This window comes from Sturnira hondurensis, unplaced genomic scaffold (assembly GCF_014824575.4).
Source record: "Sturnira hondurensis isolate 20B ecotype Veracruz unplaced genomic scaffold, ASM1482457v3 Scaffold0014615, whole genome shotgun sequence".
In the NCBI taxonomy this organism is placed as follows: Eukaryota; Metazoa; Chordata; class Mammalia; order Chiroptera; family Phyllostomidae; genus Sturnira; species Sturnira hondurensis.
The window spans coordinates 1166175-1190194 of NW_028087246.1; the positions used below are offsets into that span (position 1 = coordinate 1166175).

At 46.9% G+C, this 24020-nt stretch overlaps 1 protein-coding gene, 1 non-coding gene and 1 pseudogene across 7 annotated transcripts in view; 1 reads left to right on the forward strand and 2 right to left on the reverse strand.

The window, feature by feature from the left end:
- Positions 1-1567: 1567 nt before the first annotated feature.
- LOC118999185 (U12 minor spliceosomal RNA) lies at positions 1568-1715 on the reverse strand. The gene has a single exon (XR_005069062.1). It is a non-coding gene; the product is annotated as a U12 minor spliceosomal RNA (small nuclear RNA).
- Positions 1716-3961: 2246 nt separating this feature from the next.
- Positions 3962-24020, reverse strand: part of COPS7B (COP9 signalosome subunit 7B) — a 28636-nt gene continuing 8577 nt past the window's right edge. For 5 of the 6 annotated variants that reach the window (XM_037063532.1, XM_037063533.1, XM_037063528.1 and 2 more), the window contains 5 exons: positions 21658-21733; positions 19484-19572; positions 17376-17578; positions 15434-15539; positions 3962-5176 (listed from right to left, as the gene is read on the reverse strand). In XM_037063532.1, the coding sequence (XP_036919427.1) occupies positions 5018-5176; positions 15434-15539; positions 17376-17578; positions 19484-19572; positions 21658-21733 (633 nt within the window). In that variant the 3' untranslated portion in view covers positions 3962-5017. The remainder of the gene's footprint in view (positions 5177-15433; positions 15540-17375; positions 17579-19483; positions 19573-21657; positions 21734-24020) is intronic. The other variant, XM_037063534.1, reaches the window with a different exon arrangement.
- On the forward strand, positions 21585-21671 carry LOC118999186 (uncharacterized; annotated as a pseudogene).

A 24020-nucleotide genomic window follows, 5' to 3' on the forward strand; every position in this document is an offset into this window, starting at 1 on the left:
GGTGAGGTGGGTTGATGCGGCACAGGTGGACAACCACGCGCACAGGAAGGAGGGACGCCTTCTCCCATGGTAAGAACAAAGGAGGTGGGTGGTTCTGTGGGTGGAAGACACTATGAAGTAGGAAAACAGCCCCTGAGAGTGAGAGGGGTGGGTAAGAGAACGGTGACTTTGTGACAGCTGTAGGGAATGAGTGTGAGCTGACTAAAGGACACCTGACAGAATGTCCTGGCAGCTCTGAGCTGAGCCAAGTCAGACATGACCGAGCCAGCAGCCATAAGTTTAGAAGGTCAATTTGCCCTGGCTGGTGTGGCTCCATGGATTGAGCGCAGGCTGCAAATCAGTTCGAGTCCCAGCCAGGGCACATGCCTGGGTTGCCAGGTCCCCAGTATGAAGCACACGAGAGGCAACCACACATTGATGTTTCTTTCCCTTTCTCTGAAAATGAATATATAAAACCTTAAAAAAAAAACAAAAGGTCAATTTAACACCTTCAAGAGGTGTTGGAGATGTAGAGCGAAATGTGTATGTAATAAAAAGTGTACTTCAATCTGTAAAATCTCAAGCATAACTACAAGAAAAGGGCTGGCCCTGGCCAGTGTGGCTCAGTTGGTTAGAATGTTCCCATGTAAAGCAGAGGTGGCCGGTTGTGTTCTCGGTCGGGGCACTCACCTAAGTTGTGGGTTCGGTCCCCGGTCAGGGTGTAAGAGGCAACCACTCGATGCTTCTACCTCCCTCTCCCTCCCTTCCCCTTCTCTCTAAAAAAAAGAAAGATTTACTGAAGCAGTCAGATGCTTGCAGCTATACAGGTTCCCCAGAAGGACACAGGTGCAACCGCAGAGTGGGGACTGCTGACCCACATCCCTGAGGGCCCAGCAAAAATCAACCAAGTGTTGTGTTAAAAACACCTGAAGTTTTGCCCTGGCTGGTGTAGCTCAGTGGATTGAGTGCGGGCCTGTGAACCTGAGTATCGTGGTTCGATTCCCAGTCGGCGGGGCACATGCTTGGGTTGCACGCCGGTTCCCAGCAGGGGACGCACGAGAGGCACCCATACATTGGTATTTCTCTCCCTCTCTCCTTCCCTTCCCCCTAAAGATAAATAAAATCTTTTAAAAAAAATCTTAAAAAAAAACATCTGAAGTTTCAAGCTGCTAGAATAATGACTCTATGCACCAGAACTGGAGTGCGGTTTGATTGCCTGCGGACTGCAGGCAACCCAGCACATCAGAGATGAAGAAAACTGCAGACATAAAATTATCGCAAGCTGTTTGTCACCTTTGCCTCCTTGGTCCTCACCCCATTTCCTGACTCAAAACATTTCCAGGGAGAACCCTACTATCCATGGTTGGTGATCTCAGCTTCGGAACACAAGAACAGCCTGCACTGAGGGTTTTGACCACCTCCCTAACGTTACCCAAGCAGGAACCCTAATGCCTCTCTCACCTGGACAAACCGTGAAGACCAAGGAGGACGTCAGGAAGCAGACAGCTTAGGGGGTTTAAGGTGGCCAGAGCCAGCCCACAGTGCTACTCTCAAGATAGTCATATTTAATACTATACATGTTTTTAAATAGGCAGATCGTAACTCCTAGACATCCTGCAAAGTAGGCAGGTCACCTTAAGGGCAATCTTCACCCACTCAAAAATTCACCCCACCATAGCAGAGGACTTGGGGGTCACCCTGAACAGCTACTTCCCGTACGCGTAAGCTGAAGGCGTATTTAACACTGTTCAGTTCCACCAGATCCCAACAGAGCGAAGGGCATCCCAGCTGTTCTCACAATTCCCAGAGCCCTGCCCTGCACGCCCGACTTCCTATAGCAGCTGGTGGGTTTGGGAAGGAGACTGTGGTATGTTGAGCGCCGGTTAAAAGTGAGATGAGCCGTCAGAGGCTCAGGCGGGACACCAAAGGTCAGTGTGGGGAGGGCAGGCTCCCCCTCGGAAGGGGACACAGAGAAAGTGGCAGGACGTGCCAGTCAGCAGACACAGGAGTTGTCGCCGGGCCACTCGTCATGGGACATTTTGAATCCGGGTCACCACTTCCTCACAAGTGAAGTGAGCATGTCTGTAGGTACACATACCCTTACCATCCTCAGCAGACGGGCTGGGTGGAAGGGACTCAATGACTTGCTGTCCAGGAGGTCACCTCGCAGAGCACTTCACAAACATGTTCTGACTGCCACTCTACTTTCAAGGAAGTGGCCGAACCGTGGAGAAGACCAAACTCAAAGCTCCTTAGGGCCATGGGACAAATCACAAATGACCACCCGTTTCCCACCAGTCGAGTCACACACATCCGGTCTGCTCGCCGGTGGGAAAGCCCAGGGGAAGGGCCTGTGGAGAGGAGGTGTGCCTGCTTTCGGCATGGACTGCACAACACCGTCTCGGTCAACGGCGGGCACGCGGCTCGCAGGACGGTGGTCTCGGAAGACTAGAAGAGGAAAACTCGGGTTGCCCAGTGGCCATGTAGCTGTCTCGGCCTCAGCACTTTCTGAAAAGAGCGACTCCCCTCCTAGAAGAGCCTAAGGCAGGTCCTTCAGGAGATGTTCCAGAGGAAGTCACTGTTGTCACAGCAATGACAGCTGCACACCTGTCACTGCCCCTGAAAACCTTCCAGGGGCACAAGGTGTGGGAGGCAGTGATGTTGGTTCTGACCCTGTGTAGGCTGGGGCTAACTTGTGTGTTCATGTCTTAGCTTTGACAAAAAAGTATAAAAAAAGCCAAAGAAAAATAAAACATTTTAAAAACAAAAAAGCTTATACTGTAAAGAAAATATTTTTGTACAGTTGTACTGGTGTGTTTTAAGCTAAGTGTAATTACAAAAGAGCCAAAAAAGTTTACAAAAATGTAAAAGTTCTTCAAGTAAAAAGGTTACAGTAAGCTAAAATTAATTTAGTTAAAAACAGACAACTGGTTTCTGGGAGTGTAGCTGGCCTGGCGTACAGTGTGAGCACAGTCTGCAGTCCTGGACAAGGACGGGCCTGGCCGCGCCCTCACTCACACTCACTGACTCACTGCCCCCTGCGGGCGACTTCTGGCCTGCAGGCTCCACCCGGGGCACGTGCCCTACACAGGCGCCCCACCGTTTCCTTTGTCACCCGAGTATTCTGGACCTTCTCCACGGCTGCAGCACTCAGTGCAGCAGTGTGCTGTACGGTCTCGGAACCCAGGAGCACCAGGCCACCCCACCCAGCCTCGGTGGTGTGGAGAAGGGGGTCTAGCCCTACAATGTTCACACCGGGACGAAATCGCCTGACCACACACTCCTCGGAACACAGTCCATCATTAAGCAACACATGACTGTAAAGAAAAACCTATAGACTGGGAGGTATTTCTGGGAAATACAACATTTCCAACAACTTCCCCAAAACATGTTCCACTAGGTATCGGCAAAGGGATTGGGTGCTGATGTCAGTGTGGGAAGAGGCTCCCCCCCCCCAGCCGTCCCTGAGGCCCTCAGGGGAATTTCCAGTGAGGACGTGGGGTGCAGGGTATGCAAGGTTTATCTAACGACCGAGCCCCCTCCCACAGAGCTTCTGTCAAGGGGTTTGGTGAGACCCGCTTTGGGAATCAAACTGCCAGTGGACATGTTACGTGGGCGCAGGGCCCAGCTTAGAGGGGAAACGAGACCAACTTGTCGACATCAGGGCAACGGCAGGCCGCTGCCAGACGTGTCTGAAAAGGAAACGCGCCCTCCCCAGGTCCGGAGCCCGCGGGCAGCTCCCTGAAGCCGCCTCCCCGCGAGGCCCTCCAGATCCACCAGCCATGCAACCCTGCACGCCAGCCACAGTATGTCTACGCTTTTATTTTTTGTTCTGAAATGTGCTTTTTCCCTCAGCGAACTTTAGTGTTAGTCCAGACCTCCACTTCCCCTTAAAAAGAAACACGCACACATACACACGTGCCCTGCCACCCAGGTGGAAAGTCCCCTCAATTAGTCCACCACAAATACTGACACAAGGGGGAAAAAGGCATGTTGAAATGTATTAGAATCAGAACCTGTACAAAAAAAATCAAAATATAACCTGAAACTGTTCAAGTTCAGAAAGGCTAGTCAAGTCCTTTCCTCTTGCCAGGAGAATGCCATCATCAGAGGGCTCTGGGTCATCAGCCACGGAGGGCGGGTTGAAAGGACAGAAGCAGCAACAGGTCCTTCCCCAGAGAGAGGGGCCTCGGCACCACCATCCCCAGCACGGACGCAGTGGGAGTAATAAAGGTCTTGGGGGAGCAAGTGCTGGCAGAGCCCCAGGGGAAGCCAGGGCTTTCTCAGCGAAGCCGGTCTGAGTGGGCAGAGGCAGCAGGGAACACCAAGCTGGACGAAGCTCCCGCCACTGAGCAGGCCCACAGAGCCCGCCACTGGGGCTCAGACACCGGCTGTCGGTCAACCCAGTGTGCCCAACCAGCGAGAGATCGGAGCTGGGCTTAAGAGGCTAGAAACCCGCAGGTTTGGTAAACACAGCCCAGCACCACATCCCTCCACAGCCTGATCCGACCAGAACTGCCCATGAGGGACAAGGCAGGAGAGGGAGCAAAGCACTGGGCTACCTGGCTAGAGAGGGCCTGCTCCGTGTGGGCACTGTGATCCGCGGGGCTGCAGGAGGCCCAGCCCCACTCAGAGAGGAGCCTCCTTCACTGTCATCCCCGTGGGCCAGTTAAAGCTGCCTCTGGCTATGACCAGCCTGACAACATGACATGGAGAAAAAAAAAAAAAAACAACCTGGGAGGGAGACAAGCCCTTGAACAGAGACAAGAGCTCTGGGAGGGCAGCTGGGCAGTGTCTGACCCTGCTGGGGTGGCATCAGTGGAGCCCCTGAGTCTGAAGGGAACAACTGGGGTGGGTGGGAGCGGGCAGGGCAAGGATGTAACGGTTCCTCTGAAACAGTACCAACAGGGCAGGGAGGCGCTGGTGAGGGGCGGGCAGGTCTGGAACTCACTGAAGGTAGGGAGAGGAGGAAATAGGCCCTTGGTGTCCCCTCCCCAGCTGCCCCAGGCCTGGTGAGTGCCAGCTGCCCCAACCGGCCCTAGTGGCGGCTGGAGACCAGACCTTTCACTTTGGACATCTTCTTGGTGGGCTGCCTCTGCTCAGCATGAGGGGGACACTCCCGCTCGGCCAGCTGTTGCTCCATCTCCTGAGCTGAGGAGGACGCCGTGGCTTTGAGAGTCTTCTTAATGTTGGTTACCTGGAGGAGACACAGAACATGTGTGCTCAGTCTGTAAGCACCAGAAGCCCATCGAAATGCACTCTCATCACTGCGGGGGCCATGAGGGAAAAAGCCAGAATCCTCTGCAAGAAAATCTGAGATTATCCTCAGAAACCCACATGCGGAGAAACAAGCAGGGGCTATTCGTGGAAGATACGTGGAAATGAGTCAAGCAGAAAAGTGGAACAAATGCGTGCTTGATTGAAAGGAAGGCAAAAGCTGCAGGAAGCAGACCATCTGGCAAAGAGGCATACCACCAAAGGTGAAAGAAAGCAGTGACCAAAACGGCCTTAGCAGAAGAGGCAGCCCTGGCTGGGCAGCTCAGCTGGTGAGAGCCTCGTCCCAATACGCCAAGGTTGCGGGTTCGATCACTGGTCAGGGCACATACAAGACTAACCAATGAATGCATAAATAAGTTGAAAAACAAATCAATGCTTCTCCTCTCAAATAAATACATAAAATATTAAAAATTAACAAAAGAAAAGAAAAAGAGAGTGACCAAGAATTCCAGGCTCAGCTAACTGCTATTGTTCATGTATGGAACCAAGTATTTTCACAAGCTCCATGAGGCCTTCCTGACTAAACAATTAGAGGATGATTCAATTAAGCGATGAACTATGAAAATGCAGGGGGAAAAAGGCACAATGCCATCACACTCCTGCTTTCAGAATACCTTTCTTCACTTAACAAAGGAGGGGCTCAGATATACCTACCCAACTCCTGAACGTTGCCCCGCATCAGAGCACCCGTTTTATGTAACACCTGTGTGCCACCCCACTAGGAATGTTCCACAATCTTCAATTAGCTCCCAGCTTGTTTTCACCAGGTACGGAGCTCCTATGGTGCCCTTTGACGTTCACCTTTGCATACTTTGGGGAACACGTGTGGAGGACATATTACTAAAAGTGAGCATTCCGATCAAAGGACTTGCACATTTCAGTTTAATAACTACTGCTGTACTGCCTTCTGAAAAGCGAATGTACCAACTTCATGCGTGTTTACACACACATTCCCCTACACCAGTTTGAATGGATCTTTGATGCTTTTGCCCTTTAGCTAGCTGAGAGGAAGAAAAGCAGCAGCAGCAGCAGCGGCAGCAGCGGCAGCATTTTTAAAAATCATCAGAAGAAAGAGAAGGGTGGTGTAGAGCACGGTGGTATGAGTTTGCTGGTGAGAAAGCCAGGGGATTGATTCCATGTGCTCTGGGATTGGGCTTCCACAGAGCAAGACGGGGGTGGTCAGGGCCAAAGTCCTCTTCAGAGTATCAGAAGCCCGAGTAAGAGACAGTCCACATGCAGACCTGAAACTACATTGAGAGAATGGGACAAAAAAATGTCCTTCCCAGAGGAGGTCTAACATCTGCAGAACAAGCCTCAACTCACTGACCTCTAGATTGGAGGTCATTTTTTTAATTTTGATTTTTGTTGCTGTTTTGAGATACAGAAACAACCATGCCCCAAACTGCTGTCGCCTCCAACAACAATGAAACCTTTCTGAAAAGAGCAGAGGGGACTATGGGCTGAGACAGTGAAACAGAGGGCTGCCTAAGTCGAGTCTGGGTTTACCAGGGTGTCCTGCCGGGCCAAGGAGTGCCATCTCAGACCTCGCCACCCCGAACCCCGGCGGCTCACTGCTGCTTGGGATGTCCTGGTCAGTAGTGACTTGGAGAGACAAGGAGTGAAAAATCTGGAGCAAGTAGATGGCTTGATACTCTTTCTCTTAAAAAAGAGATTGGTTTTGTTTGTTTCATACCAAGGCATAATTTGATACCCTTGGAGGAGAGATTAAGAAATGTGATTTCAGCCCTGGCTGGTGTGGCTCAGTGGAGTGAGTTCCAGGCCAGGTCCCCAGTAAGGGGCGCACGAGAGGCAACTGCACATGGATGTTTCTCTCTCTCTCTTTCTCCCTCCCTGTCTTTCTCTAAAAATAAATAAATAAAAACATTTTAAAAAATAGAAAGAATGAAATGTGATTTCTCAGTTATCACGACTTTTAAAATAAATGCTTATAAAAGCATTCCAAGGCGTCTCCAGTTTGATGCTAAGTATTCTGAGAAAAACTAATTAAGATCTTAACAATAACTCACAGCACAAGTTTATTTCTTTGCACGCCAGTTACCTCCGATTTCCAATGTGTTAAAAGATACTGCAACTTAAAAATATACATAAGACAATGAAAGAAAACAAGATTCACACCCATACTTCCAGTAAANCAGGGCACATAACTGGGTTCTAGGCCAGGTCCCCAGTAAGGGGCACATGAGAGAGGCAATCACATGCTGATGTTTCTCTCCCCCTACCTTCCCCTCTAATAAAACAAAATTTAAATTAAAAAAAAGAAAGAAATGTGATTTCTGCCCTAGCTGGTGTGGCTCAGTGGAGTGAGTTCCAGGCCAGGTCCCCAGGAAGGGGCGCACGAGAGGCAACTGCACATGGATGTTTCTCTCTCTCTCTTTCTCCCTCCCTGTCTTTCTCTAAAAATAAATAAATAAAAACATTTTTAAAAATAGAAAGAATGAAATGTGATTTCTCAGTTATCACGACTTTTAAAATAAATGCTTATAAAAGCATTCCAAGGCGTCTCCAGTTTGATGCTAAGTATTCTGAGAAAAACTAATTAAGATCTTAACAATAACTCACAGCACAAGTTTATTTCTTTGCACGCCAGTTACCTCCGATTTCCAATGTGTTAAAAGATACTGCAACTTAAAAATATACATAAGACAATGAAAGAAAACAAGATTCACACCCATACTTCCAGTAAATGGGATGCACTGCCTGAGTGATTTGTTTAAAAGTTTTCCCCAAAGCTGGCAAAATTTTATCTAAATAAAACACTAGAAATACAAGGCCTAGACTTCCAGTCAAGATGACAGCATAGGTAAACACAGCTCAATCCCTTGCACAATCACATCAAAATTACAACTAAATTACAGAATAACCAACACTCAGAACCATCAGAAAGTAAGCTGAATGACAGTCTAACAACTACGGAATTAAGGAAACCACATCCTCCCAGACCAGTAGGAGGGAGAGAGACAGGGAATGGGTTGGTCCCACACCCACGTGTGGTGGATAAAAATTCAGGAGGGCTATCTCAGGAGCAAGAAGTCCCAGCCCCATACCAGGCCTCCCAGCCCAGGGTTCCAGTGTCAGGAAGATAAAAGTCCCCACAACTTATGGCTGTAAAAACCAGTGAGGATTGAGTCGGTGAAAGAAATTTCTGGAGTCCCAAGTAATTCCTTTTAAAGAACCCGCACATGGACTCACTCACACTCACTCCCTCTGAGCTCCCGCATCAGAGTGGCAGCCTGAAAGGCACCAGTGGCATACAGGGAGGACTGACGTGTCTGGCATCAAGGTGAAGGCTGGGGGACAGCTTTCTCTCAAACAGAAAGACAACAAAGGACACTGTCCCTTTTCTGAGGCCTTCCCCACAGAGCCACAGAGCCACAGAGCCTGCAGGCTGGTGCCATACCTGAGGCTCCACCAACCTGGCTAGCACTGACTGTCCCACCCTGGAGATCCCCTAAGGCTCTATCCCACCCAATTTATAGCTGTTAACAGTGGCTTTTCCATGTGAATGACTGGTTTTGGCCCATGCTTCACAACTTCCTAAATCCTCTCAAATAAGCAACAGCTGGCTTCAGTGAGCCCCAGGCACAGCACTAACTGGCCTGCCCAGATTCACAGCCTGGCTTCGCCTGGGAATCTCCAAACCCAGCACAAGTAGCAGCCACCTCAGACTGCTCTATAACTCAGGCAGGGTGGCCCCAGGTAAAACACAACTGGGGGCCTGACCTTGGCCTGTACCACCGGGGAGACCTCGGGGCCGGCGAACCCAGTGGACAGATACAGACCACATCAGAGCAACACCACCCTGCCCCTGCATAGCTGATCCTCCACGGAGGGCAGATATCGGTGGTCAGTGGTCACAGCCAATCCTTGCAGTTTACTGGCTTGGGTAAATCCCTCCACTGACCTGCGGCCAGCAACTAAGGCTCAACTGTAAGAGGAGGGTGTACTCAGCCCACACTATGGGCACACCTTGAGCACCCAGCTTGGGATATAGGAGAGGCCGAGCCACTGGACCCTGCAGGACACCTACTACATTAGGCCACTCTGCCAAGACAGGGAGTCCTAGCAGCTCTACCTAATACAGGGAAACAAACATAGGGAGGCTGCTAACATGAGGAGACAAAGAAACATGCTCCAGATAAAAGAACAAACCAAAACTCCAGAAAAAGAACTAAACAAAATGGAGATAAGCAATCTACCAGATGCAGAGTTCAAAACAATGGTTATAACCATTTTTTTGGTTATAACCCGCGCCCTATTATTCCAGCCTGGGTAAGTCTCCTCCTTAGCGAGACCCTCCCCTCCCTGTAGAGTCCAGCACTTCTGCCACAACCCTGCCCTGCCCACTCTAGCCCACACTGACCTGCCCAGCCTCAGCCGGTACTTGCCTGGCAGCACCTCTCTCTCATATGGCCTCACATGCCTGTCTCCTTCAGGTTTCTGATGTTCAGATCTAGCTCATCCAGAATGAAATGAAAGGAAGGCCTCTAGAGAGAAACAGGGCTTCTTGGGCAGGTGTCCTTCAGCCTAAGAAATGAGACCATTTATCCTTCACAAAGAATCAGCCTGGCTAGGAGCAGCGACATGGCCCTCATACAGGGTTCTATTACAGATACGCCTTGCTCAAGTCGGCTTGATCTTTAGCACTTTAAACATAGAGAACTCACAAAAGAGACTGCTAAACCAAGCACTCCCATAGTTGAAGGGGAGTTAAGAGTCAACTAGCTTCTTGCAGTAGCTGAGTAGGTCTAACTGCAGGCAGTGTGTTCTGAGACCCAAGGGAGGCTGCCCAGGTAGGTCTACCAATGAAACCTGTTTCAGCCTCATGAAACAATATCGAGAAGTCCAATTAATTCCTCTTCCACAGAGCTACCCTTCAAATGAGGACAAATACTACCCCGCTGGCCCTACTAATTTTCTTACTTGAGTGGCCCAACTACCTGAAATGACCTGGAGTTTATATTAAGTCCTTTGAAACATAGGTCCCAGGAATTTTCAGGTGGCACTGCACCTGCTGACAAAACCGTGGCCTTGCTTACCAGACCTTAAATATTCAGGCAAAAGAAGAGAGCAGAGCTTCCCAGGCAGGGAAACTCCACTCGAGTTTGTGGAGTTTTGCCCTGCCTGTGCAGCGAGGCAAAGGCAGACATCAGAAAGCAGAGTGCACAGCGGGGACAAGCCGGGAGACACCCTTTTGGAGTCCCGCACTCTAACAGCCAACGAGCCTCAGGACGCACGAACTCCACCCCTGGGGGGTTTCTACCTCCAGGGAAACAGAGCTTACTCTGTCCAACTGTGCTCTATCATCTACGTGACTCGAACGAAGCCTACTCTGTAAATGTAGCGACAGCTGTATGTTAACATTTCACCGACATCAGGCACAGGCACATTCTAATATGAAGAAAAACACGCTCTAAAATCAAATATGAATGAAGACATGCTTTATGTTGCTTCAAACAATCATTACCTCCCTTCCAGGGTGCTTGCTCAGAGATAATGAAACAGCTCATAATGTTATTGTTCTATCTTCCCCAGGTATGCTGGAATTGTAACTAAATGATGTGTGTTATTTCGGTGAAAGGAGAAACGGAGCGAACACTCTTAGGTAAAGAGTGACAGAGCTGGCTTAATTAAGGAGGAAGGCTCTTGAGGCTACAACTCACCAAAAGGAAGCTGCTATTTAAAAATTTTTTAATTTAGGGAAAGGAAACATCAAGTTTTTCCCTCTGAGGAAAAGCAATCTAATTTAAGGACAAAAAAGAAAAAATCACCAACTGACTGAGAGAATGACTAAAAACGTTAGGTCAAGTGCAACAGAAGCACAAATACCAGCAGAATATGACAAAATTACAGTTTTGTTCTTTGCAGATTTATTTTCTTTTCCAGTCACAAATATTTAGGGTGCCTCTGCGGGAGGTTATCGGCATCCTACACTCAGCGGTCTGATCACCATCTACTGAGTGAAAAACTGACAAGGCTCTGGCTTTGGCAGTGTTCCGCTCCAGATTTTCTAGATGATTATTTTTTAAAGATTTTATTTATTTTTAAAGAGAGGGAAAGGGAGAAAGAGAGAGACAGAAACATCAATGTGTGGTTGACTCTCGTGTGGCCCCCACTGGGGACCTGATCCACAACCCAGGCATGTGTCCTGACTGGGAATCAAACCAGCGGCCCTTTGGTTCCCAGCCAATGCTCAATCCACTGAGCCACACCAGCCAGGGCCTAGATAATTATTAATTCAGCAGACTTCTTTGGTACTGCCACCTGGTGGCAGTGTCAGGCTCTGCCAACAGGGGTATCCATACCTGTTTTGCACCAGTGAGCCACTGATTACAAATCCATTCCCTGGCTCTTTTTATTCTTTTCTTTTCTCTACTTTTCTCTCCCCTTTACTTTCCATTTCCTTTCCTCTTCTTTCCTTTTTTCTTTTCTTTTTTTAAATAATCCTAATTTAAAAGAACTCACACGACTTCACTCTAAGAAGACAACTAACCCAATTAAAAAATGGGGAAAGGACTTGGGCAGACACTTCTCCAAGGAGGACATACAGAGGATCCAGAGACACATGAAAAGATGCTCAACATCACTTGCTATCAGAGAGATGCAAATTAAAACCACAATGAGATATCACTTTACACCGGTGAGAATGGCTATCATAAGAAAAGCAATAAACAACAAATGTTGGAGAGGCTGTGGGGAAAAGGGGACTCTGGTCCACTGTTGGTGGGATTGCAGACTGGTACAACCATTATGGAAAACAGTATGGAATTTTCTCAGAAAACTAAAATTGGACCTGCCTTTTGACTCAGCAATTCCGCTGCTGGGATTGTATCCTAAGAACCCTAAAACACCAATCCCAAAGACCCTATGCACACCAATGTTCATAGCAGCACAATTTACAATAGCCAAGAGTTGGAAGCAACCTAGGTGCCTGTCAGTAAATGAATGGATCAAAAAACTATGGTACATATACACAATGGAATTCTATGCAGCAGAAAGAAAGAAAGAGCTCCTACCTTTTGCAACAGCATGGATGGAACTGGAAAGCATTATGCTGAGTAAAATAAGCCAGGTTTTGAAGGACAAATACCATATGATGTCACCTTTAACAGGAAGCTAAACAACAAAACAAATAAGCAAGCAAAATATAACCAAAGACACTGAAATAGAGAACAGGGGGACAGTGACCAGAGGGGAGAGGGGAAGGAATTTCAGGGGAAATAGGGGAGGGATTTAGAGGAACAAATATAAAGGATACATGGACAACAACTAAGAAGGGTAGAAATGGGAGGGAGGGGGGAGCATGGGGGGTGGGATGGGATGGGAGTGATAGACAGAAAACTGTACTTGAAAAATAATTAAATAAACTTTTAAAAAATTAATTTAAATAAATAAATAAATAAATAATCCTAATTTAAACATTTTGCCCACACTGCTGTCTAAGTATTGGCTGTGCCTCAACATTAGCCAAGTGTCTGATGTTCACATCTACCTTCTTTCAGTAGATGCCATTCACCATGGAATAAACTTGAACTGTTCGAAATTCTGAAACTAGTGTCATTCATCCCTCTTGGCCAAGTACCACAATCCAAGCCCACCCCTAGCCTAACACAACTGACGACAGACCAGGCATGACGGGGCAGCCAGCAGTGGTCAGGCTCTTCCAACCAGGTTAAAGATGGCTCGTCTCATGCAGGCCGCCCCAGTCAGGTGGGCACACTTCACCTCCAAACCTCACGGGTTTCGTTCACAGGTTAGAATCAACAGAGAGAATACAGTGACTAGCCCTTCCTGCTTGTCAGGCATCAATCACTGAGCAGACAAGAGGCCACAATAGTCATGAAGATGATAACACAGCTTATTACAGAAACACAAGGCTTATTTTCATAGTTGAATTTATCTTTGGCTAAAGCTAAATTAAAAGTAGTTCATACTTCTTTGGCTTAGAGTTAAAAATCAATGATGGGTTGCACACACACAGAGTGGGAATGTAAAGTACATAAGGTAGTGTGGGTGTATCCAAAATAAATTCACTCTAGTTCATGAAAAGCAGAGTTTAGCCATACACTTCCAGGCTGTGCCAGAAACACTCAGTTCAGTACACATGAGAGCAACCACTACGGGTTAGGCATGGGACTAGGCGCTGGTCTTACAAAGACACAAAAGACACGGGCTTTATCTTCAAGGATACATGTAACAAAGAGGGGAAATCTTCAAATTTCACAAATTCCCCTTCAAAAGGCACAGCAACTTACTGTTCCTCAGCTGTGATTCTGGGCCCACTCTGCCACACTCCAGGACACCTGATTTATAAAACTCGTGAAGTGCCACCAACACTTTAAGCCCCGTCGCATCAGGAGAAGACTTCCAATGCCAGCACTTGGAGCTTAAGGGCTCTACACAAATTCCGAGGTCACTACACAAAGCCCAGGCTACCAGCTCACACACAACGCCTGCTGGCCCAACGGCGGGTGTCTGTGTCCTGCCCAGAGGCCACCAGTGTCCTGAACAAGCAGGTGCCGTGAATACCAGTCACACTTTTATCTTCACTTGCATTTATTTCACCCACCAAATTTTTCCCTTTCTTCTTTTTCTAGTATGAAATACATCACACATTTCAAAAGGTTACAACACATATGTAGTTTAGAGAAGAATAACGAACACTGCCCCTACCACACAGTTTAAGGAGCAGCGCGGTGCCAGGGGCCTGAAGCCCATGCGCCCTGCCCAACCGCACCCTCCCACCCCCGAGCCTGCTACCACCATCCTTCCAGCCAACTATTGTTGTTGTTGTTTTCTGTAACTCGTATTATTCCTCAGCAAGAAATTTTTTAATTGAAAAAGGTACATAGCTTATGACATTCTATTGGTTCTAAAAATTAAAATGACGTGAAAGGAAAAATTGTCCCTTTTTACATCAAAGTTTTAAGTTTTACCGGCTACCTAGGATTGCTAGAGTTTTAAAGATATTGTTTTAAGTATCATTCTTTACGTTCCTGCAAATATATAATAAATCTCCAGGAAAAGTTCTATAGTAGGCCCTGGCCGGGTAGCTCAGTTGGTCAGAGTGTCATCCTAACAAGCCAAAGCTGGGGGTTTGATCCCCAGTCAGGACACATACAAAAATTAACCAATGAATGCATAAATCAGTGGAACTAATCAATGTTTCTCTCTCTAAAATCAATAAATAATAAAGTAAAATAAAAAATTTAAAAAGGTCTACAGCATCGTCAACTATTCTAAATCTACTTCTAATGCAATAAATTAGCCCTGGCTGGGTGGCTCAGTGGATTGAGTGCTGGCCTGCAAACCAAAGGGTTGCTGGGTCAATTCCCTGTCAGGACACATGACTGGGTTGCGGGCCAGGTCTCCAGTAGGGGCTGCACGAGAGGCAACCGCATGTTGATGTTTCTGTCTCTCTTTCTCCCTCCCTTCCTCTCTCTCTCAAAAAAAAAAATCTTAAAATAAAACAATATGAAAATATTTTATCCCCTCATAGAAAACTTTTTCAGTCCTTTGCTAGTTTTCCAAAAAACTGTAACACTGATGGTGTTGATTCCTGAATTTGATTACAGTCTAATTTTCAAAACAGCTGTTCTGTCTCCACCGTAAGTCAAAGAAGAGACAGCTGAGGGTTTTCCCTGGACATGTTTCTTGCTACAACCTGGCTGCAGGGGTCTGGAATCTCCTTTGTGCGGTTTATTCAAGGGCTCAACTTCGGGCCCCCCACTGACTTATTATCAGTTCAAGCGGCACATCAGGTCTGCTTCATAAGGCTGTCCAAAGCAAGTTGAACCAGGGAAGCTGACATCTTGCTGAACGCTCTAGAGCAGAACTAGGTTCCCCAAAGCTAAGAAGAGTTTAGACTGGTGCCTCCTCCCATCCAACTTTAAGATACACCCCCAACCTCGTGTCTTTTGCTCTTCAGTTACAAAGTGCACATGTACTGAGGAATTACAACATTCTCGGCTTTCTAAGCCTACCGGCCCTCTGCCAACCTGCAAGCAGAAAGGAGACAGAGAGCAAAAGAGACTGTGTCACACTCGCCCCACCCCACGCCTGTTTGTTGATAACTGCTTACTTCATCTAGGACAAGACCAACAAGACGAAGGAGCAAACAGGGCGCCTCTGGAGCAGGGGACAAAGTCCCCTCCCTTACCTCTGCCTCCACCTGCTGCTGGGTTCGGCTGTGGTTCTCCTTGTACTGGTTGGCTCTCAGAACTTGCTGCTCGATGCCCAGCAGAACTGCTTCACAGCCGTCACACCTGCAAAGGAGGCAACCGGTCCTGAGCCACAGGAAGGCCTGGGAGCTCTCGTCCTGGCTCCGAAACCTCCCTTCCCGACTCCTTACGGGGTGGGTCTTTCTGTAGCACCCCCTCCACCGGGCTCTGGCCCCTGCACTCCTTCCAAGAGAGAAGCGTTTCTAAACAAGACACATAACACAGGGCCTGTGGTGAGAAACGTGGAGTATGTGGAGTAGTTTCTTAGAACACAGCTTTAATCTCCATCCTCTGCATTGCCACGGGGAAGTTTTACACACGGTAAGGTAAAAGCAATTAAGGGAAAACTTTTTTTTCTCAAAAAAAATTATTTCCTTAAAGCATCCTATTTTGAAGATTGCCCCCTTTCTCAGAAGTTTAAGTTACTTCCTGTCACTCCCCCCTCATTTTCTTTTCCCTTTTTATTCTGAAAATTTTAAACCTAAAAATTGTTGCAAGAATAGTACAATGAATACCCACATAATCCTTCAGTAAAGATTCAATAACGTGAACATTTTGCCCTATTTATGGGACCACTCTACATCCCAATTTTGTTTCAATTTGAACTCCAATGCCTCAACAAAGTTTTAAGAATCTGTACTAATAAACCTCCTGGGATGGGGGTTAGGATGGCACCTCTGGGTGGAAACTTGTTGGGGGCTAAAAATAGGAAGCCAGACTATGGACGTGAAAAATGCGTCCACCGTGTCAAAACGGCACCAGAGAGCCGGCTTCCACAGGTTTCTGGGAAGCCAGACTTGGTACGACAGACCAGTTTCATATCAGGGGCATTTTCTAAGTTATTTCCCATTTATTTTCCTTTAAGAGTTCTACAATCTTTTGAAAGTTCCTGCTTTGGTCAGAGGCTGTAAAGGGAAGGAGGGGTCATACCTGGACTAGAACTTGGGGTGAGAGGTGGGCCAATCGTAGGTGAGGGAAACCAGGGCACTGGCGGGGGGGTGGGGGTGGGGCATAGACTTCAGGGGTCAAACCGAGATACACTCATCTTGGAAATAAGCCAGAAATTCCATCTATTTTACAGAAAAGTCTCTCTCCCCCTCTACACAAAGCTTGCCTACTCTGCTTCCTGACCTCCAAACTGCCATGGGCTTGCCTGGGAACATACTCTCCCCACCTCCAACCATGCTCTCACCCTGGCCCTCCTTCAAAACTCAGCTAAAACCTCATCCCTGATTAAGTCCATCTGGTTTTATAAGACCCAAATCATTAAAATAACTTCGTGACAAACCCTTACAGAACCTGAAACAGCTCTTGCAAACATCAAATTCTATTAAAACTATTAAAATAGAGTACATGCAAACATCCCACTCCTTTCCTATACCAGAATATAGTTTTATTAATGTAGTATGAGTCTGTGTTCCAACTTAGAACGATCCACTCCTTGTCCTCACTGTCCCTCACAATGTTTTATAGACACTGGCCCAATGCTACCAATGCTGAGTGAGCACAGATTCTCTTACCCAAAGATCTTACCAAACCAGCTTCCCGAGCATGGTCAAACTCGGAGGCTGGTTTCCAAAGCACAGGATCGGTGTCACGTAGCTACGCTTCAGAGGCTCCGTCTGCCAACTCTGGGCATTTGATAGCCCACCGCTAAACTGCCCCAGATGCGCTGGGACAAAAATTCTTCTACAACCAAGGCGGGAGGAGGCCTGAAATGATTCCTATTGCCACACAGCTACTGTCACAGAGGTAGCCCCTCACTCTCTGGCAAAGTTTCCCTGGGCAACTCCAGCTAAACCTGTGGCCTGTACTTTCCCGAACAGAGGCTAGATAGCTTTCTCCCTAAAGAGAAGAGAGCCCTCCAACTTCCAGCCTCACCACTCATGCAAGGTCTTGACAATATTATTGATGTCCTTCTTTTGGATGTCACGGCCAATGCAGAAATCCACTTCCAGCAGCTGGTTTCGCTGGTCCAGCTTGCCCTGGATGATGTCAGTGTAGACAGCCTCGATGATGAGGTCTTCTAACTCCCGGAGATTCCGCATCTCCAGGTCCTTCAGCAGCACGGAGTAGGGGATACACTGCAGACAAGGGCATGTGATGTTTACAAAAACCGCTGGCAAAGATTAAAGAAATGCAGGTATTACCAACACAGCCAACAGCTGCCTCAGGGCTTTGGGAAATGCAGTGTAGTGATTATTATTATCATCTATAGCAACAAGAGACGGGTAAATGAGCTGTAAGACCTGTGGGAACCAAACAGGACCCACAGCATCTGGGAATGTGTTCTCCAAGATTCTGCGCCTCCTGGACTTTGCCCTACCTTCAGCTTTCATGCCCTGAAACAAACTCGTTGAGGCCCTAAACTCTTTACAGAAAAGGAAATACTTGGTATATGCCACTCTGCCACCTTCTGGAAGCTTACAGACTTTGCATGAAATGCCAGATCATCACAAAACTCTAATCTCAGACACTGGCCAGGAGGAACTGGGGGCTTACCTGGCAGAGTACAAGCAGAAACACATGCAGGCTCGCACACCCACCCACAGGCGGCCAGTAGTACAGCCAGCTCAGAGGTCACCCTGAAGGTTACAGTGGTTTTCTTGGACTCTTTGCAACCACTCTCAATCCCCAACAACAGTCCTTTATTGGGCTACACTGTCGTTCTGCACGACTCCGAGACAACTGGATATCTACATATCCAGTTTTCTGCAAATCCTGACACATTACTCTTAGTCTGGAAATTAACACAGTGACCAAATATGCAAAAACAGATAGGAGGAAAATGCATGCACAGAAGAGAGTAAGAGCAAACACACCTAGCAGGGTTTTCTCTGATTAAAGGTCTAAAACCCAGGAGCGGCAAGTGGGCTTACAACGTCAGGTTGTAAGAATGAAGGAAAAACCTACTCCTACTCTTTACTACACTGGAGAAGTCCATGATCAGGACAAAAAAAAAAAGGTCAGGTCTTCATTTCCTAACAAAATAGGCCTCCCACCTGAAATGTCAGAAATTTGTGATTAGATCATATACAGTGATTTCAGCCAAGCAAAGACATCACAGAAGAAACACATACCTCTCGAGCTCAATCACAGAGGGGAAATGCAAAAAGCAACTTTTTCAAAGGCACAGTCCCTAAAACTCAGGCTGGGACTATGCAGAGTGCCAAATCAACTATAAATTAACTGAATCTGGATCTTCTCTGTTAACGACTATGAGCAGCTGTTTGCACGGCTGCTTCTCAATTGAGGGGGGCAGGGAAGTCACACATAGTGGAGTGATGACATCTTACAGAAGGTTCAGGCCTAAAGCCAACATGCAAGGCAAAAATTCCAATGAGTAAAATTAACCTTGAAAATCCCCAGGAGAAGGCAACATATTAAAAATAGACTTCGGGCCTGCGAACCAGAGTATTGTGGTTCGATTCCCAGTCAGGGCACATGCCTGGGTTGCAGGCCACTTCCCAGCAGGGGACTCACGAGAGGCAACCATACATTGATATTTCTCTCCTTCTCTTCTTCCCTTCCCCTCTAAAGATAAATAAATAAAATCTTTAAAAAAAAAAATCGACTTCGCAGTAAGTCCAACACAGCAAGTTTTCCCTCCGGCACTACCACAGCTCCCTGTACACCGGGCAACAAATGAAGTGCTTAAGTTGCCTTGAGATGCCCTGCTGTTTTAAAAAACACCTCTCTCTGGACAGCAGTGTCCCTTCAGAAGGGAAAGTGCTCACACCATCAGGCACCTTGGCATGCCAGAGCCGGGGGCTGCTCATTCAGAGTCACTCCTGGGCCTATTTTTCCTAAATGGGAGGGTGAGTAACTGTCAACACTATTTCAATGATCTTTTCCTCTTTTGTCCTTTGCCGAGCAAATTTGGTGCATTTGCACTCTGACTCCACTGTGTGTAGCTGGCAATTCCACAATGATGCCAGCGACAGACCTGCCCTGAGGTGAGGAGGACAGGAAAGGGTGCAAGGCTATACCTTCATTCTCGACGCCAGGCTCACAATGGTAAGGTGTTTCAGCTTGTTCTGCTGCGCTGTGCTGAGTTCTGGCAGGCTCTCCTTGTTGGCTGCTCGGTCCCACCCACCACAAAAATCAAGACACAAAATGAAATTAGGATTCCTTTATGGAATAAGCACAGCACTTCCCCACCAAATCCACCGCCGAGACACTGTCATGACTCCGCTTCTCATGAGGCAAATGTCCCACGAGTTCCTCCTGTCTGCTTTGGAAGGCCCTGTGCCTCCAGAGACGAGACGTAGCCTCTCTGTTCAAAGAGCTTAATCTCCTGAAAATCCAGGCATGGATACACTTGACAGTTATCTTACTGGAACACTATTTGTGCCCTTTGTGACATTCAATCAAGTTCAACACATCTTCACTGGGCATCTGCTATGTGCTAGGCACTGTCTTATAAATGCAAGACAGAACTAACAGAAGAAAGTTACAAACTACCAGAAGAGAGCAAAAGGATGAGAAAGAGAGGGGGGAGAGGGAGGGAGAAAGGGAGAGAGCTAGGGAAAGAGGGGGAGAAGGAGTGAGAGAGAGAGAAAGCGAGTGAGCCCAATCACATTGAGGAGATACAGGAGGGGGAAAAAATATGGAGTTTGAAATGAGCCTTGAAGGATGAGCAAGATTTCAGTAATAGCAATGATGCTAACAGAGTTATGGCAGCAGCTGCACGTAACACCCAGGGAAAGCTTTACCTGGCACAGACCCACAGAGAGGTGTACACACACACACACACCACACCACGCCCACCCCCCAGCCGGTCCTCACAACAACCCCATGAGACAGATTCTAAAGCTTTCAATTCCTTATCCGTAATGCTGGATTCCAAAAAGGTAAATCCAAATTGATTTTCTTTCCTTGATACGGTGCTAAAATTCACCTGGTAGCAATTCTTGACCTGAATTAAGGCGGGCTTTTTACCCCACTTGTTGTGAATATTCATTTGTTTTGCTGCAAAATTATGACGGCTTGACTAAAGGTGCTGCCCACACCCTCCAAGGGTGTTAACTAAAAGGCATATGCAGCACATTACCTGTTTAGATTTCCCCAAGTTGATTCTGAAACATCTAGCCCAAGGAGTGCAGGCAGAGGACTGTGGACCTGGATTACTACAGAGAAGGAAACTGAGATGCTGATGGTTATTTAATGCGCCAAAAGACACAACTAGTGGAACGGGAGCTAGAATACAATGTAGACCCTGGTCCCGGAGTCTGTGCAATGCTGCCTCTTTAGTAAGAATAGAAACAGAGGATACACTCACTGGAACAAAGGGAAGGTCAGAAAAGAACCGGCAAGTGGTGAACTGTCCAGTCTGATAGCGGCAAAAAGTAGGAGTGCCCAGCAAGAAAGACAGTGATAAAGAGGGAAAGAGGGGAACCAGGGATATAGCAGGGAAGGTCCTGGGTCACACCACTGAAATAAACTACCAGGCTTTTGTCAGGCCAGTAAAATAAACCAGGGAAGCTGAGCGAACAAGGCCTGAGTGGAAGGTAAGTTAGCATTAGGACATGCTATTTATGATTCTAATTTTAAATGACTCAAATGAACTACAAAAGAGAATGGGCTAAGTAGATTATGGAGTATTAGATTATGGAACACTAAAATGAATATACAGACTCAAAACATGGATAAATGCCTATGAAATAAGTGGAAAAAGCAAAATATAAAATTGTATACATAATCTAACTACACCTACATAATGAAAATCCCAAGCAGAGGAGGGAAAATCCAGCACCGTGATGCGAAACAGTAGTTTCATGAACGCTGGTGCAACCATTACTTTTTTCCTCCCTATTTTCCAAAGTTTCTACAAACACCAGTTCTCGAGAGTCTCATCTGGAAAACACACCATGCTGCATTCATGGAAGAACATAAACAAAGTCCCCATGCCAACCCCTAGGAAGTAAAAGGGGAGAAGGGAGAGTCCTCCTGTGAGATCGCCTACAGAGCACAGTGCACTGGGGAGCAGTCAGGTCAAGAAGACCCTGCCCCGTGCTTTCTATCCCAAACCCCAGCGATCCTCACGGAGACAAAACCTCTGAACAGAGGGACATAATCAGGAAAAGTCTTAAGACTATACTTCCAGGGATCATTTCTATAGTTCGTTACAAGAAAAGTCTTTGGAGGATCTTAACCAACTCACCTATGTAATCTGGGTACGTTCCATATGCAAACAGGTTCAGCAACTGCAAGTAAGCAGCGTTAGCTCCTTCTGCCAGCTGAGGAGGAAAGGAAAGAGTTCACAGACCAAGCTGTCTACCGACCACCGCAATGTTCAAGCAGAGGGCAGGTGAGTGCACACCACAGTTCTACTTTACTAGCTGGTCTCTTCCAATGCTTTCATTTTTGGGGAAAAAATCAGTAAGATTATTAAAGCCCCCAATTTAACTTTTCTCTCCCAGGAATACATTTTACGCTATATACAGCATGCCCAAGCGAATGCTTTTGCTTCCACACATGCACACAAAACAGTAAGTACTGGAAATAGTTCAAGTTTTCTCAAGACTCCCCCAGCATTAAGACAAACACTGGAGCAACCCTGTCCACACACCAGCCTGGAGCACCTGCAGCACAAGCCACTATCAGTCCAAACTGAACAAAGTACAGGGCAGGTTCCAAGTTTCAGGACTGTGCGTGAGCTGTGGCGCTGGGAAAGGCTGGCACAGCGTAAGGCGTGACAGAGGAGTCAGGTTGGGACAGAAAACCAGGTATCAGGCTACCTCAAATAAAATTTTTCATTACAACTATCTATTTCTGCCCTGGCTGGTGTGGCTCAGTGGACTGAGTACTTGCCTGCCAACTGAAGGGTCACAGGTTTGACTTCCTGTCATGGCCCATGCCTGCCAGGTCCCCAGCTGGGGGTGTGCAAGAGACAACCAATGGATGTATCTCTCACATGTCAATGTTTCCCTCTCTTTTCCCCTCCCTTCCCCTCTCTCTGAAAATATATAAAATCTTTTTTAAAAAAGATTTTTACCTACTCCTGTTGGGGGGAGTCAGGAGGTGGAATAGAAACTGAACAACAATAAAAAAATGTGAAAAAAAATTACCTACTCCTGACACTGGTATTGGAGCTATCTTCACAAGAAAAACAAAGAGACACTGTTCTGCCTTAACTGCTCGCTCTGCTCTCAATGATCTTAACTGGGTGTTTCTTTTACTCACAAATATGGACCCGTTATTCACCAATTTAACAAACTCAGTAAAATCTAAACGGGAGTACCCAAGTTATTCTGTGAACGCGAGTGGTAATACTACCCAATTTTACCTTTTTAAAAAGGTTCCAAGAACTACATCCGTAATTTCAGACCACAGAAAGACAACTAGCTTATTCCCAGCTTACATATGGAAAACACAAACTGTGGGGAGATAGAGTTGATTTGCTAAGCACCCCAATGAGAGCAGGCACCCTAACACTCCAGTCTACCTTTTCAGGTTCGTCAACAGCCTCCTAAAGTCCTGAATCGAAAGCAGATCATCAAATCTAGCCCCGGTTTCTGACGGATGATTACAAAACTAGCTGTAACAGACCACTTTCTCTAAAGCAGATACTCTGAAACTTCTCCCACTGGCCCAAATCAATAAGGTGTCTCCAGCTTCCATTTTCATCTGTCTCCTCTTAGCTAATCTCAAAATGACAAAACAACTAGTTGGCATATTCACTCGGGCTTTTGGAGAACCTGAAGAACATATTACCTCTTAGTCATCTCTTCTGTGGAAATGATTAGCTATCAAGCCATGAAAGACATAGAGGAAATTCAAATGCATATTACTAAGTGAAAGAAGCCAATCTAAAAAAGCTACATACTGCAGGATTCTATCTATAACATAATGGAAAAGTCAAAACTACAAAGTAAATTACTGGTTGCCATGGGTTAGAAGGAAGGGAGCGATAAACAGATAGAACACAGAGGATTTTGGGGGCAGTGAAACTACTCGCAAGCATGATACTGTACTAGCCATTGGTGGAATACAAGCCATTGAATACAAGCCATTCACTACGCTTTTGTTCAAACCCACAGAATGTACAACACCAAGAGTGAACCCAAGGCAAGTCATGGACTCTGGGTGACAATGATGTGTCAAAGCAGGCTCAATGCTAGGGAGGGACACTGGTAACAGGGGAGGCCATGCATGTGTGAGGGCGAGGGGTACATGGTAAACCTCTACTTTTCTTTCAGTTTTGCTGTGACTCTAAAACTGCTCTACAAAATAACATCTATTTTAAAAGAACCCAGTTCTCTTCAATTTTCCCTACAGCATTCCTTTTCCATCTGACACATTAAATTGGGACTGAAAGCCCAATTGTGTGTCAGTCCACATATTAACCTCTAAGGAAACAACAGTGAACACAACAGAACATACTGTCCAGCAAACAAAACTAATATTAGTTAGAGGGGGAAATGGGGAAACTGTCATTGAACAACAATAAAAAAAACTTATGTTTAGCCCTAGCTGCTGTGGCTGCATGGATTGAGCACCGGGCAGCAAACCAAAGGGTCACCA